Source organism: Podarcis bocagei, assembly GCF_964188305.1.
Source record: "Podarcis bocagei genome assembly, chromosome: 1".
Lineage (NCBI taxonomy): Eukaryota > Metazoa > Chordata > Lepidosauria > Squamata > Lacertidae > Podarcis > Podarcis bocagei.
The window spans coordinates 81,838,915-81,853,668 of record NC_138125.1 but is presented as its reverse complement, the minus strand read 5'-3'; the positions used below and the strand labels follow the sequence as shown (position 1 = coordinate 81,853,668).

The 14,754-nt window shown below is 46.0% G+C and overlaps 1 protein-coding gene and 1 long non-coding RNA gene across 6 annotated transcripts in view; one reads left to right on the top strand and one right to left on the bottom strand.

Annotated features, from left to right (window-relative positions):
• LOC308597141 overlaps positions 1-14,754 on the bottom strand; it is a 61,137-nt gene that overhangs the window by 30,150 nt on the left and 16,233 nt on the right. The window lies entirely within an intron of this gene.
• Positions 869-14,754, top strand: part of PKP3 (plakophilin 3) — a 72,205-nt gene continuing 58,319 nt past the window's right edge. The window contains exon 1 of one of the 2 annotated variants that reach the window (XM_081212271.1): positions 869-1,064. In XM_081212271.1, coding sequence (XP_081068397.1) covers positions 1,023-1,064 — 42 coding nt within the window. In that variant the 5' untranslated portion in view covers positions 869-1,022. The remainder of the gene's footprint in view (positions 1,065-14,754) is intronic. The other variant, XM_081212270.1, reaches the window with a different exon arrangement.

Sequence of the window (14,754 nt, the reverse complement as noted above, 5' to 3'; positions counted from 1 at the left end):
AAGTCCGACTATACTTAGCTTTCCTTTGTCTCTGTATAGTGAAATCCAAGAGGACATGATCACTTCTTCCCAAGGTTCCCAGTAAAGAAAGAAGGGGCAGAGACCCAGAGGGAGCTTCCACACAACCTGTTTGTTAAGGATTCATCCTCATTTGTTTGCAAGGATATTAGATGACCTTGTGTCAAAGCAAGTATTATCTTGCACTTTCCAGTCACTGTCCTTATCGTGAAAAGGCTGAGATTTTGGGAAAGCAGATTTGTTGCAAAAGAACTCCCAATCAGTTTGAATGGCGCAACCTGGATGTGTTTGTGTGTGACAGAAGCCCACCTGAATATAGCAACTGGAAGCGTCCTCAAAGGTATGGGAAGAAGGCCAGGCAAGGCCAGGCAGGCACCCAGCTCAGCATGGGAAACGAATGGGAAAAGTATAAAGAAACAAAAACAAGGTTCTGATGATGTGGTAATGATTCATCTCCTTTTTAATCCAGTACTGTATGGTGTTTGTTTATCTGAAGCTCAGCCCTGCCCTGCCAAAGTGCCAAGAGATTACTGGAACCTGAGCTGTAGGTCAAGGTAGCTTTGAATGGAAAGGCTGGGATAGGTTGAAGAGGGTTTGTGTTCCCTCCTTCTGCTTTTTCCTTCTGCCAGGAGCTCAGACCATAGCAAAGTCTCACCCAGCAGCCAGCTGTTGTTGCTGATCTGCAAGATGAGCACCACTGCCACAGAGAGAACAAACTTGTCTTAGGGCGTTTTAAACTTGTGTGAGTGTGTGTGTGTGTTTAAAGCAACAACAAAAGAAAATTAACTGGTTGGGTAACATCAGTGGGTGGGACTAATTTTTTTGCTTTCAACCCATCTTAGCTCAGCCTGACACTGCACCGATGGTTACGGTTAAAGAGTGAGAGTTTAATTTACCCAAGTGCTTGCAGAAGGAAGTATCTGCCCAGTCGGCAGCCTCTGGGACCTCAACAGCCCTGGGCTAAGAAGGCACGTGGGGAAATTGTCTCCATCGTCACTGAGAGGATGCTGCAGCAGGGGAACAAACTGCCTAGGATGCCAAACACTGTAGGTCTCCAGCTTTCTCTTTCTGATTTCATGCTTTCATTCAGTCTACATAGGTGGAGAGGTGGATGAGCAGAACTTGGGGATGCTAGTGTTGGGATATTGTGCAAGCAAGTGCTGGGCTGCTGGGTGTAAAATCTCATAGACTCTGGCACAGCATGTGGTAGGACGTTGGTGGGTCATGTAAATATATGGTGGAATGGCACCAGAGCTGCAATCCAGCACCCACTTCACTGGGACCAAACCACCTTGAACTTTGGGGTATTTGCATTTGAGTAAAATTGCCTAGGACTGAGCTGCACAGGACTCTGTCATGAGCAAGTCATCCTTTGGATCCTGAAATGGCTTACATCCTGCAAACCAGAGAGAGGGACTTGTGATCTGCCATTGTGATTTTCTCTATAGATAGACAGAATAGGCACAATGAGAGGGTCATCCCACTAGAAAGGATAGCATTTCCATGTCCTCTGCGAACCTTCTGGATGATATTGTTTAGAGGCTCTGCGATCTGGTAGTGTTCTGAACTTGGATTTTTTAAATCCCACATCAGCTATAAATTAAAAGGGTGGTTGCATGTGAGTCTCCACTTCCCAGCCCCAGTTCCTCTCCTGTCAAAAAGGGGGGATGCCTCTTCTTCAAACAATGGCTAATTAACTTATAATGGAATTCAGCGTCATGAAATGTGTTGAAGGCCTTAAAAAAGATTTGATGGGAGAGAGGACTATCAATGGCTATTAGCTGTGAGAGCTCAATGGAACCTACATAACCAGAAGCCACACACCTCTAAGCGCTGAGAGCAAATAACAGAGAATGTCATCACCTTACATGCTCTGCTTGTGCATTATCCAGAGGTGGATATTAGAATTTGGGACTAGAAGGGCCTGTGATTTGATCCAGCAGGCCAATTCTTACACTCTTAACAGTAAGCCTCAGATGGGATGTTGAGTGACCGTTTGAAATGAGAGTGGCAATGTACCGGTATTTTGTACATCTGCAAATGTTGAGTAAGTGAATAATAGCTTCTGCCACAGAGCTATAGTGGAGCATAAAGGATCATGCTTATAGAATTTAGCAAAACCATTTCACTTGATCTTAAAGGATGTTACTGTAAACCCCTTAATTGGTCAAGCAAGCCATTTCTACAAAATACATGCCATGCTCAAATTTGTAAATTTATGCATGGCATGAAGAAAGTGGATATCTCCAGCAGATAACCTGTGTATATAAAAATGCTTTAAAACTTGGCTCAGGAGGTTAGAATTTTATTTTTTTAAAAAAGAAAAAGTAGAGTAGGAGCATATACCCAACTTGTCTGATCTGAGAAGACAGACCTGGGCTTGTCTCACTGCTTGACTTCAAACCTTCTCAGCAGCCCCCTGTGGGCCTCAGTTCCCCACCTATAAAATGAGAATGTTAGCAACATATTTCACAAGTCTATTGTGAAGATGAATAAAAAAAACCATAAAATCAAAGGAAGAGGAGCAAGAAGGAAGAGAGAGCAGAGGTGTAGCATGTGGGAGTTTCACAAACATGGTTTCCAACATGTCTATTCAATGGCGATGCAAGAAGGACAACTTTATTAGGAGCAGTTGATCCAAGATCACACATCACATTCACTCTCAATAGGGAAGGGTGGAGGAAAAATGGTCAAAGAAGAAAGGGAACTCCTGCCTGCGAAATGAGTGATAGTGCCAGACACAGCTTATGCTCAGCTACAGACTGAATATTCATTAGGGAGAAACTATTTCATTACAAGTTGGTGCTCATCAATTTGGTTTGCTGTTGCATATTCTGCAACTTACATGTGCCAGAGGCAGTGGTGGTGGGTGTGGGACCGAAGGATTTGCTCACTCTGTGCATTCCTTCCACACCCTGGCAGCAAAGCCCTCCTCTGGGGAAGAGCAGATTTAGTGGAATCTGGAGAGGGTGGGATGAAATGCAGATCTTGATGTAGCAGAGAGATGGCAATTTATGCAAGCTGAAGATGTTTATCAACCCTACTTGAGAGCGTTTCCAAGAGGCCCAGGATCTTCTCTTAGGAATTCTTCTGTTCATGCTAAAACATGTGTGTAGGCATCTGCAAGGACCCCTCCCTATAATTTTGCATATACATGTCCAGCATCCTTTGTATTGGCTTCTGTTTGCAGGCAACCCCCACTCCTACCCTGGAATACTGAAGGTGCAGGCCACGTGGCAGAGTTTACACTGTTCAGGAATCTGGGTGGCATCCAGAATCCAAATTTTTCTGCCTGGTGCTCTGGTACTTCATCAATTGACTCAGATTGTAAATCTTTCATTTAAAAAAAGAAGAAGAGGTGTGCCTCTAATCCTCACCATACAGGGGGGAAAAACAGGAATATGTACAAAAAATGTGCAACTCAATGAAAAGTAATGCTCTGCTCACTCGCTGTTGTTGTTCTGGCCTCTGAAAAGGGAATGCCTCTGGCCAAAGAAAGTCATGAAGAAGCAAGAATGCCTCTTGGTTGTGTCGCAACCTCCAAATGTCAGATAACACACAAATGAGGCATGCTAATTTAGTTCATCTCATTTGCATATACATAATTTGCACAACTATCTCCAGATCGCCTTCCCTTAGTGTTGACCTTTATTCTGAACATCCTTCAGTTGTAACTGTTAGTTAATTTCCAACATTTGTAGACTGCTTTTCTTCATAAATGGCCTCAAAGCGGTTTATAGAACAATCAAAAAGAAATCCATCAAATAATATCACGATTGGAACAATAAAAAGGTCAAAACATGAAATAGGTCTAATGGAACTTATTGAAGATGTGTGCTGGAATAGAAAGGTCTTTGTCAAGTGCTTGAAGTTTAACAAGAAATGGGCCTGTCTGATCTCAAGTCGCACGACTCTTGGTGAACATCAGAGGTGAATCTGAGCCATGGGGGACCACTAACAGAGACAATATTTTTCACAGGAAATATTGCTCCCAGAAGAAAAGAATAACAAGGAAGTTTAAAGTAGAGGTGGTCGTGTAAATGATGTTGAACTCCTGTCAGCTTCAGCCAGCATGGCCACTGGTCAGGAACGATGGGAGCTGTAGTCAACAACATCTGGTTGGCCACAGGTTCCCTTTCCTTAGTTTAAAAGGGCCAAGGCAGGGGCCTAACCAAATCCCTCTTGGCCTCTGATCTGCTGTCCAGTACTATGGAACATGGCTAGTTCAAACAGTATGCAAGGCTGGAATTCTGCAGTGAAACTGTGGTTCTGGAACTGATCTAGAATGGTCTTGAGCACATCCTAGAACCTGTTGGATCCTGCCAAAGTTTTGGAGACTCTACTGGATGAAGATGATTGACCATTTGCCAACTGGCAACTTACAACACTGGACATAGAACTACTTGGTAAACTGGTCATCTGTTGCCCTGCCAAGTAGTATGGAAACTCTTGCCACACTCTGCACCTCTTCAGAAATCCAGGGAAGCAGGGGGAGGCTGATAAAATTCTACTTGACAATACAGATGACCTGTTTACCAGATCTGTAGTCACCCAAAGTCATGTGTGCCGTATGGCACACATGGTGAAATCTCCAGACCTGTGTTGTCCATTGAAATTAAACTACTACATTCAGGACCCACACAGGAAATAAACCTGACAAGTTTATTAAGAGGCTAATGTATAACTGCAGAATTTTTTCTCCATATTTGGCTCATCAGGCTGTTGGGACCAAGCCATGTCCTCTACACCTGAAGGGAGATAAAACATGGCCAGGCCAATGGGGGTTTTATGGTTTGTACAGTGGTACCTCGGTTTAAGAACAGACCTTTTTACGAACTATTCGGTATATGAACTCCGCAAAACTGAAAGTAGTATTCTGGTTAGTGAACTTTACCTCAGTCTACAAACGGAAGCCAAATGGTGGATGGGCACCGGCGGTGGGAGGCCTCATTAGGGAAAGCACACCTCGGTTTAAGAACGGCTTTGGTTTAAGAATGGACTTCCAGAACGGATTAAGTTCGTAAACAGAGATACCACTGTACTGGCAAAAATGTTATGATGTCAGGTGGTTGCCAGGTGGGTGGGTAGCTAACTCATAGAACTACCATGCCCAGAGTTCCTTGGGGGAATATCTTTGTCGGGTAATTCAATACATTTTTGTGGAATAGCAAGCACTGGAGTATATCACTTGAGTTGATGAGATAATAATTTGTAACAGCAGTTTCACCTATACAAATTATCACAAGATGGCTGATTGCATGGGAAATCTACCTTGTAAACCTCACCCTGATGTGCATTGTCAGAGGAGTAGCGCTGAGTGGAATAGCTGAAGATTGTCTTGCTCTGGAAACAAAACTAACCCAACAGTAGGCTTGACCAAGTAATCTGCATTCCTCTCCACACACCTCTTTGCCAGGGCACACAAGCCGTAGCTTTTATGAGCTCTATAAATCTTCTGCAAATTTAAATTGTAACATAAAAATGTCTCTAATTGGCCTTTTACCCTCATGCGGTAACAGTTCTAGTGCTCTCCCATTGCCTCCCTTGTGACACATGCATTTCCCCCTCACCCCTGGCTCAGTTGCCTTTGGACATTCTAAATGTGATTTCATAACCTCAAATTATGCACACATCAAACTGCCCTTCAATGACTGCCCTTCCCCTTCAAACATTAAAAACAATATATGGGAAGATTGTATTGATCTCCTATCAAAACTATTTGCATTCTGACTCTACTACTAGAATAATTCACAATGTTGCTGTTTCAGTGGATAGGGTTGTTGTTTTTAGCTAACTAACCTTTCATTGGGTTTCACAAACAGGGATCATAGGAATAATAAATGATACAAATAAACAGACCAAGCCTTCTCATGCCTGCCACATCACAAAAACAGCACAATAAATTTGAAGTGATATCTACAAGATATGGTTCATTATTAGTGGTCAATGTACAAGTTCTAGGTTCATAGAGTGGTTTAAATAGAAACAAAAATGAAAACAAAGGGGAAAGATGATAGAACGGAGCTAACATTCATCATTTTATAACTAAAACACTTAATCAGCAGCTCTGGGGGTTGTGCTTAGATTAAGTATGAGTAATACTCATTTTTCCTGTTATGTTACCAATGAAACAATACAAAGTGTTGGTATATTGATGAAAGTGGTAGGTGGGGGTTCAAACTGAAGATGATAATTTATGTTTAAATTTAAATTTAGATCAACCAGATTGAGCCAAATGCTGGTGCTGGTAATTGTTCATTTTCTGGAATACTGGCATGTGTTATGAAATTAAACCACACCGGGGTAAAAACCATCTTTCTCAATCTGTCCACATGTTAATCTCGCAAGGAGAGCTGTTTCGCAAACTGTTCAGTATCCATTGTCTATTGTTGTGCTGGAAAGGTACTTCCAGTGTCTGGTTATGTTGTGCTTCGCCACTTGTGATAAATGGCATATTACCGTATTTTTCGCTCTATAACACGCACTCGACCATAACACGCACGTAGTTTTTAGAGGAGGAAAATCCGTAGGCATGCCACCTGTCAGGGAACTGCCATCAGAGCATCAGGTGGTGGAGGGACTCAGGCAGGATGAAAGAGACTCAACTGCTGAAGCAGGGACCAGCAGGGGGAGGAGTGGGTCTCTGAGGGAATGCGAGCAGGAGGGAGGGCTCAGGGAGGCTTCCAGCGAGAACAGTGGGGAGGTATCGGAGTCTCCCATAGGGAGACCCATACCTCGCAGGAAACTGTCACGCCGTGAGTCCAGGAGACGCGTTTCCGTTAAGGAACTTCTTTGCTGGAAACGCTTCCGCAGACAGCCACTGTCGGACTCTACTAGTGACTAGAGCAGACATGTCTGAGGAGCTCCGTCACACACGGAGGTTTGTGGGGGCGCACAAACTCTGAGGGAGCACGTTTTCACGCACAAGCAGCTAATCAAACCCTCACAGCAGTCCGACAGTCTTTGTACGCTGCCTGTGCAAGAGAAGGCATCATGAGCGAACCAACCGGAACCGGAGGAGCAGGGGCTGGAGCTGGTCCAAGCTTGGAAGATAGATACCGAGCGTTGGAGGTTCAACTGGCCCTGCAGACGGCGAGGCTGGAGGAGAGAAGGGCTCAGGATGCAGACAAGAAGGGGAGAGCCACTCAATTCCCCAGAAAGGTACCAGGATTGGTGCAGAAATTTGGGGGGGACCCCAAGGACTACCATGCTTTTAGGACAGAGATGCAATATGCCCTTAATGTGCAGTTCGATGAGTTCCCTGATGAGGAATCGCGAGTTGTTTTTGTAATTGGGCATCTTGAGAAAGGGGCTAGAGACTGGGTTCGACCCCTAATGGCAACGCACAATGACATACTAAAGGACACAATGAAGTTCTTTCGTGCAATGGATATCATGTTTTCCAGCGATATTGAGGAAGGGGTGGTGCGCAGACAGCTAATGGCTTGTAAGCAGGGGAGTCGATCTGTCCGTGAATATTGGACTGAGTTTACCATGCTGATTCACAGACTGAGTTGGGATTTATCGGCGGCACCCGTTCAAATGCTATTTGAAGAAGGTCTTTCTTCGGGGGTGAAAGACGAGCTGGCACGGAGCCCCAGGGCGGAGTCTATGGATCAGCTGACCAAATCTGCGCTGACCATAGGAGCGCGGCAGGAGGCAAGAGCCTTGGAGAGGCGGGAAGGGAGAGGGGAACGTTGGAAGGAGTTCCGCATTCCAGACATTCCTGAGCCAGCTTTCCCGCCGGCAGAGCCGATGGAAATCGGAACAGCGCGCGCGCGCGCATTTTCAAAAACCAGCGAGGGAGCTAAGAAGGAGGGAAAGGGCCCCCGGAAATGCTATCTCTGCCAACAGCCAGGCCACTTTGCCAGAGTCTGCCCCCAGAGGAAGGAATGGCAAGGGATGGTGGGAGCTGTTGAGGGGGGAGAAGAAGGGGGAGCGGAGCAGGTAAAAGCCAACGCCTGGTTGCCACAATTGGGGCACTGCAGCCAGGCCAAAGAGCAGTGAAAGTGCCCGTGCCAGAAGCTCCTCGACCTGCTCTAGTGATTGAAGTGTCGCTAGAGCTGCAGAATGGGCACCCCCTAAAATTAAAGGCGCTGTTGGACTCAGGCAGCTCCTGCAATTTTATGAGCAAGGAGTTTGCTGCTGAACACCAGATACAGACCATCCCTTTAAGCAACCCCCTGCAGGTGACCACGATTGATGGCAGGGAGTTGTTGGGAGGAGGAGTCCGCTTGCAGACTGTCCCAATGATAATGAGGGTGGCAAGGCACACAGAACTGATAGCGTTTAATGTGGCCACCCTGGGAGGCGCTCCCATTATTTTGGGAATGAGCTGGCTAGCTCTACATGATCCGCTGGTTGGCTGGCATCAAAGAGTGGTGTCCTTTGGTTCAGCACATTGCCTAGAACACTGCAAAGGGGAGAAGGGTTCAGTAGGGGCCCAAGCCACCCTAGCAGGGACTGAAGTAATGGGGAAGGTGAAGGTACCACCACAGTATGCAGATCTCAGCGACGTGTTCAGCGAGAAGGAAGCTGACCAACTACCACCTCATAGACCCTTTGATTGTCAGATCAATTTACTCCCTGGAGCACAGCTTCCCGTGGGCAAGTTGTATGCCATGTCAGACAGGGAAATGCAGGAGTTGCGAGGGTTCATTGACAAGAACCTGAAGAGAGGCTTCATCAGAGAGTCCAAAGCAGCAGGGGGGAGCCCAGTGTTCTTTGTGGACAAAAAAAATGCGGACAAGCCGAGACTTGTATGTGATTTTAGGCGGCTGAATGCAGTGACTGAACCGGTGGCGTTCCCTATGCCCAGAATTGATGATATTTTGACCATGGTGAGGAAGGGAAAGATTTTCACAAAGCTGGATCTAAGGGGGGCGTACAACCTGATACGCATAAGGAAAGGGGATGAATGGAAAACCACCATGTTTACCCCTTTGGGGGCGTTTGAATACCTCGTTATGCCATTTGGATTACAAGCAGGCTCCGCGTGTTTTCAATCTTTTATGAACCACGTGCTGGGCCCTTTGCTCTACAAGAATTGCGTTGCCTTTCTAGATGATGTGTTGGTGTATTCTGAGAATGAGGAGCAACATGTGAGAGACGTCAGAGAAGTGTTGAGCAGACTGCAAGCCAACAGGCTGTGGGTCAAACTGGAGAAGTGTCGGTTCCATACCAAGGAGGTGGAATTCCTGGGGTACCGCCTGTCAGACAAGGGATTGGCCATGGATCCCGGCAAGGTACAGGCAGTGCTGGAATGGAAAACACCCAAAACCAAGAAGGATGTGCAGAGGTTCCTAGGGTTTGGAAACTTTTATCGTAAGTTCATCCGCAACTTCGCCCATCTGACGGCGCCCATCACTGACTGTCTCAGCAGTAAGAAGAAGTTTGTATGGACGGCGGAGGCGGAGCGAGCGTTTGAGGAACTGAAAAGGGCCTTCGCCTCTGAAGAACAACTTCTGCATGTGGATTTACGAAAGAAGCTAAGGGTTGAAACAGACGCATCTGACAGAGCCATAGGGGCGGTGCTTCTTCTGCAGCCGGGGAAGGAGTCGTCGGAGTGGCGTCCGTGTGCCTTCTTCTCGCGGAAGCTGAACAAATCCGAGAGGAACTACACGGTGTACGACCGAGAACTGCTTGCTATTCATGAGGCGTTCCGGAGATGGAGGCATCTGCTAGTTGGTGCACAACATAAAGTGCAAGTGTGCACGGACCATAAAAATCTAGAGTACTGGAGAACGGCGCGAGTGCTCAACCAAAGGCAGTTGAGATGGGCCCAAGAGTTCTCCAAATTTAACTTTGAGATTTGTTATGTGCCAGGCCCAGAGAATGTTAGGGCGGACGCTCTCTCACGCAAACCTGAATATTTGGAGGGGGAGGGAGCACCCGAAGAAACCCATATCATTCCAGAGGATCGCTGGGTGTGTGGGGCGACTTTGGTGGGGCAAAGGGAATTGGTAGAGGGTACGGTGCAGGATGCATACGCCCAGGGGAAACTCAGGGATCTCAGAGGGGAGGAAGACAAACCCGGTGGTTTTGAGGAGAGAAATGGGGCATTGTATTATAAGGGAGCGTTATATATACCTGAAGGGGAATTGAGGGAGAAAGTACTCAAGCAGCTGCACGATAGCCCCACAGCAGGGCACTTTGGGCAACACAAAACCATGTGGCTGGTTACCAGGGAATTTTGGTGGCCCAAGGTCAGGGAAGATGTGCGGGAGTATGTGAGAGGGTGTGAACAATGCCAAAGAGCCAAGGGGGAGAGGCAGGCGCCGGCTGGTTTATTAGAACCACTGCCCACACCTGAGAGACCGTGGGAAGCAGTGGCAATAGATTTCATGACTGATCTGCCAAGGTCTAGAGGGAAAACAGCCATCATGGTTGTAGTAGACCTGTTAACTAAAATGGCCCACTTCATAGCCTGCTCACATGCGGTTACAGCAGAAGAAACCGCCAAATTGTTTGTAGAGAATGTGTTTAGGTTGCATGGCGCCCCCTTGAGGGTGGTTTCAGACCGAGGGAAACAATTTACTTCCAGGTTCTGGAGGAAGCTCATGAGCTTACTGCATGTAGAGGTTAATTTCTCGACGGCCCGTCATCCTGAAACCAACGGGCAGGCGGAAAGAGCAAATGGGGTTCTCCAACAATATTTGAGGTGTTATGTTAATGACAGAGAGAATGATTGGGTGGAGAAGCTGGCGTTGGCAGAATTTGCCTACAACAATGCAGAGAACGTGTCCACGGGGATGAGCCCCTTTTTGGCTAATCACGGGTGCCATCCCAGAGCCTTCCCAGGGGGGGAGGGGGAGAACTGGAGCGTTCCAGCTGCAGAACAGTTCGTGGAAGAAATGGAAGCGATCCATCGCCAGCTCCAACTCAACTTAAACAGGGCTAAGGAGGAATATAAGAGGCAAGCAGACAAAAACAGAAGGGAAGGTGAAAGCATCAGGGTGGGGGACCAGGTGTGGCTGTCAACCCAAAGGTTGCCATTCAAAGGAGGTTGTAAGAAATTAAGACCCAAAAGGCTGGGTCCGTTTGAAGTCATACAGCAGGTCAATCCAGTGGCTTTCAGGCTCCGGTTACCGAACCACATGAAGCTGCACCCAGTTTTTCACAGGTCGTTGCTGTCACCGTATAGAGGAGACAGTGAGGGGAGGGTCACTAGGGGACCAGCAATGGAGGAGAAGGAACACAGCTACCATGTAGCGGAGATCCTCGATTCCAGGTGGAAGGGAGATCAAGTAGAGTATTTGGTAATGTGGGAAGGGGAACCGGAGTCGGAAAACACCTGGGTTAGGGCAGAGGATGTCAATGACGAGGTTTTAATAGAGACTTTTCATCAGAGGTTCCCACGTAAACCTCAGCCTGTAGCGAGGTTCCGAAGGGAATACTTTGCCACCACCGACGAGGAAGAGGAGTTGGAGGGGTTCCCAGATTCTGAAGAGGAGGAGGATTCAGCTGGCCAGGACGACGATCGATGGAGAGAATTGTTCGAGACGTCAGAAGATGAGGAAGATTCGTTTCGGGGTTTTAGCCCTTCACCTCCCAGGGGGGAGGAATTGGGAGGGGGTGAGGGGGGCCCTGGAGGGGAGGTGGATGTCAGGGAACTGCCATCAGAGCATCAGGTGGTGGAGGGACTCAGGCAGGATGAAAGAGACTCAACTGCTGAAGCAGGGACCAGCAGGGGGAGGAGTGGGTCTCTGAGGGAATGCGAGCAGGAGGGAGGGCTCAGGGAGGCTTCCAGCGAGAACAGTGGGGAGGTATCGGAGTCTCCCATAGGGAGACCCATACCTCGCAGGAAACTGTCACGCCGTGAGTCCAGGAGACGCGTTTCCGTTAAGGAACTTCTTTGCTGGAAACGCTTCCGCAGACAGCCACTGTCGGACTCTACTAGTGACTAGAGCAGACATGTCTGAGGAGCTCCGTCACACACGGAGGTTTGTGGGGGCGCACAAACTCTGAGGGAGCACGTTTTCACGCACAAGCAGCTAATCAAACCCTCACACCACCCATAGGCATTCCCTACATAACATGCACAGACATTTCCCCTTACTTTTTAGGAGGAAAAAAGTGAGTGTTATGGTGCAAAAAATACGGTAATTCTTTCTCTATTTTGTAAATCCAGTTATTTTTATGAGCCCACCATTGTTTTGGAGGGAGAGGCTGCACTTTATATTGGTTGGAAAACACTTTGGCTATTGTGCAATCGTGTGTGTGTGTGTGTGTGTGTGTGTGTGTGTGTGTGTGTGTGTGTTTGTTAAGTTTTCTATTTTACATCTCAAAATAATCATCTTTCATTATACCATACATTCAATGACTTCCCTCCTTCCCCTTCCATGGTTCATTTAGTTTATCCACCATTCCTGCATATTTTGCTATAACCATCTAATTCAGTTCTCCTATCTTACATCACTCTAATATTTATTATACTGTTGAATTTACCTTAATGCTGCCAGAAATTTCAACTGTGCACAATTGTTTTCTATATGCTCAGTGAAATTATTCCACTCCTCTTTAAATACCTGCTGTTCTTGTTCTCATTCTTAGACAAGCTAGTTCCACATATTCTATCATCTTAAGTTGCCAGTCCTCCTTCCCTGGGACCACTCTCACTTTCCATTTTGGGGCTAACAAAATCCAAGCCGCCATTGTTGTGTATATAAATAAGCTTTTCTGGCAACTGGAGACTTCTGAACAATTCCTAGCAGAAATGCCTCCGGTCTTTTTGGGAAGGTTGTTTTAAACATTTTTTTCATCTCATAAATCATTTCCCAATGTTCTTTAAGCTTTTTACATGCCTACCATGCAATAAGTTCTAATGTGTAATGTTTCATTTGAGGCTTCCTTAGCTCTGAAATAATTTACATCTTCTCTCTTTATTCCTTCCTTCCTGTCCCTCTTTTCACTTCCTAGTGAGGCCTCAGAGGTAGCTCAGTCAAGGAAGGAGAATAAGATGAGTTAGTTAGACGTATGGAAATGTTATCATGGGCACTTCTAATTTGTCACTATTTTGGGGTGTGATTCAATCATAAACTAGCAAATTCAGGTTGTGCAATTACAGTTTATTGGGAGCTTTTGTGCAAGAAACCCACTTCCTTAAAAAAAAAGAGGACTTTTCTGATGAGGAAAGTGATGGGGCAATGCGGTAAAATGTGTGAGATAACACTTGCTTTGATACAATGAATGCTCATTCAACAATCAAAGTAATCTAATCCCCCTGCAAACAAATCAGGATGAAGGCTCAACAAACGTAGCCATTTGATTCATGACTGGCTTTGACGTGGTTGGCACTTTTTGCTCAATGCGTCCTTTAGGAAGCAGCCACACTTCCTGTTTCCCTCTCTGTAGTTTATAAAAATGATTGTCACCTGCCTTATAAAATGATGTTGTTAAGCAGTACATTCAATCCCCCTCAAAACCCCCATGATGTGCTACTTCTAGCTTTGTGTCAATGATCCTGCCCAGATCTGCAGAAATGCATCTACCCCACATACACTATATCAAAATAATGTGATATTTTACATTTCTGAGCATGCAAGCAGTATGCATGGGCAGTAGATGGAAACATTTGTTGTTTACAAGAGGCCATTTTAGTGCATACACCAACAGGGCATTTTAAACATGAAGCTTAAAGCGGCTTTTGCCTTAGTTAGGTTTGTAATTGAATTGAATCACAAAAGCTTCTGTTCTCATGAGCAATAACCAGCCATTAACAGAACTAGCACAAGAGAGGCTCAAAGGCAATTTAAGTCGCATGTGCTAACATCATTAGCATTTATTTCTATATAGCACATTTAAATTCTCCCCAGTAATTTTTACAACAGCCTTGTTGTTTTTGCAAGTCTAACACAACTATCCATCTGGAAATGATTGCTTTTGTTTATATTGCACCACTAAGGTACACACACTTTACACAGTAGAAGAGGACATCTCCCTGTTCTGCAGAGCTTACAATCTAAAATTCGTCACAGTGGAAACAACACATGAAGGGGAGGAACATAGAGGCTGGGTCAACATTAGAAGCAGTATGCAATTGCATGCACCTAGGCAAAGGCTGACCTATAGCAGGGCATGAGAACTGGGAGATGGAAGCCAAAGAAAGGAATTTGAAGGAATCAAGAGAAGTGCATCCTGCAGCAGTTCTGGGAGGTAATTTCAAGCATGTGGGGCATCAAGAGAGAAAGGGTGGAGTCTTTTCAGGAAACAGAACTTCACAAAACTCAGGACAGAGGGGGAAGATCCCAAATGGACAGTTGTATATGTGAGAGATAGGGGATGGAGGGTTTCAAAAGTAAGGGTAATAATAATTTGTGCATTGAAAGCTGCCTTATACCAAGTCAGATAATTGGTCCCTCTAGATTATTATTGTTATTATTAATAATACCCTACCCTTCCTCACGAAGGAGTCCAGTATTATCCACACTGACTGGCAGAAGCTCTCCACGGTTTCTGACAGGGTCCCTCCCAGTTGTACCTGGAGATTTTCAGGACTGAATCTGGAACCATGCAAAACAGATGCTCAACCACTGAGCTATGCTTTTTTTCTAGGACAGGAAGTCAAAGGAGGGATTTAGGGAGGCATTTCATGTGATCAAAATGATGAGAAAGATGTATTATTTTGGCAGAAGAATGCATGGTAGATGCAAGGGGATTAAGGGGAAGCAATGGAAGACCAAGGAGGAGAAGATTGTAGCTGCCTAGCAAGAGATGATCAGGGCATGGACCAGAAGC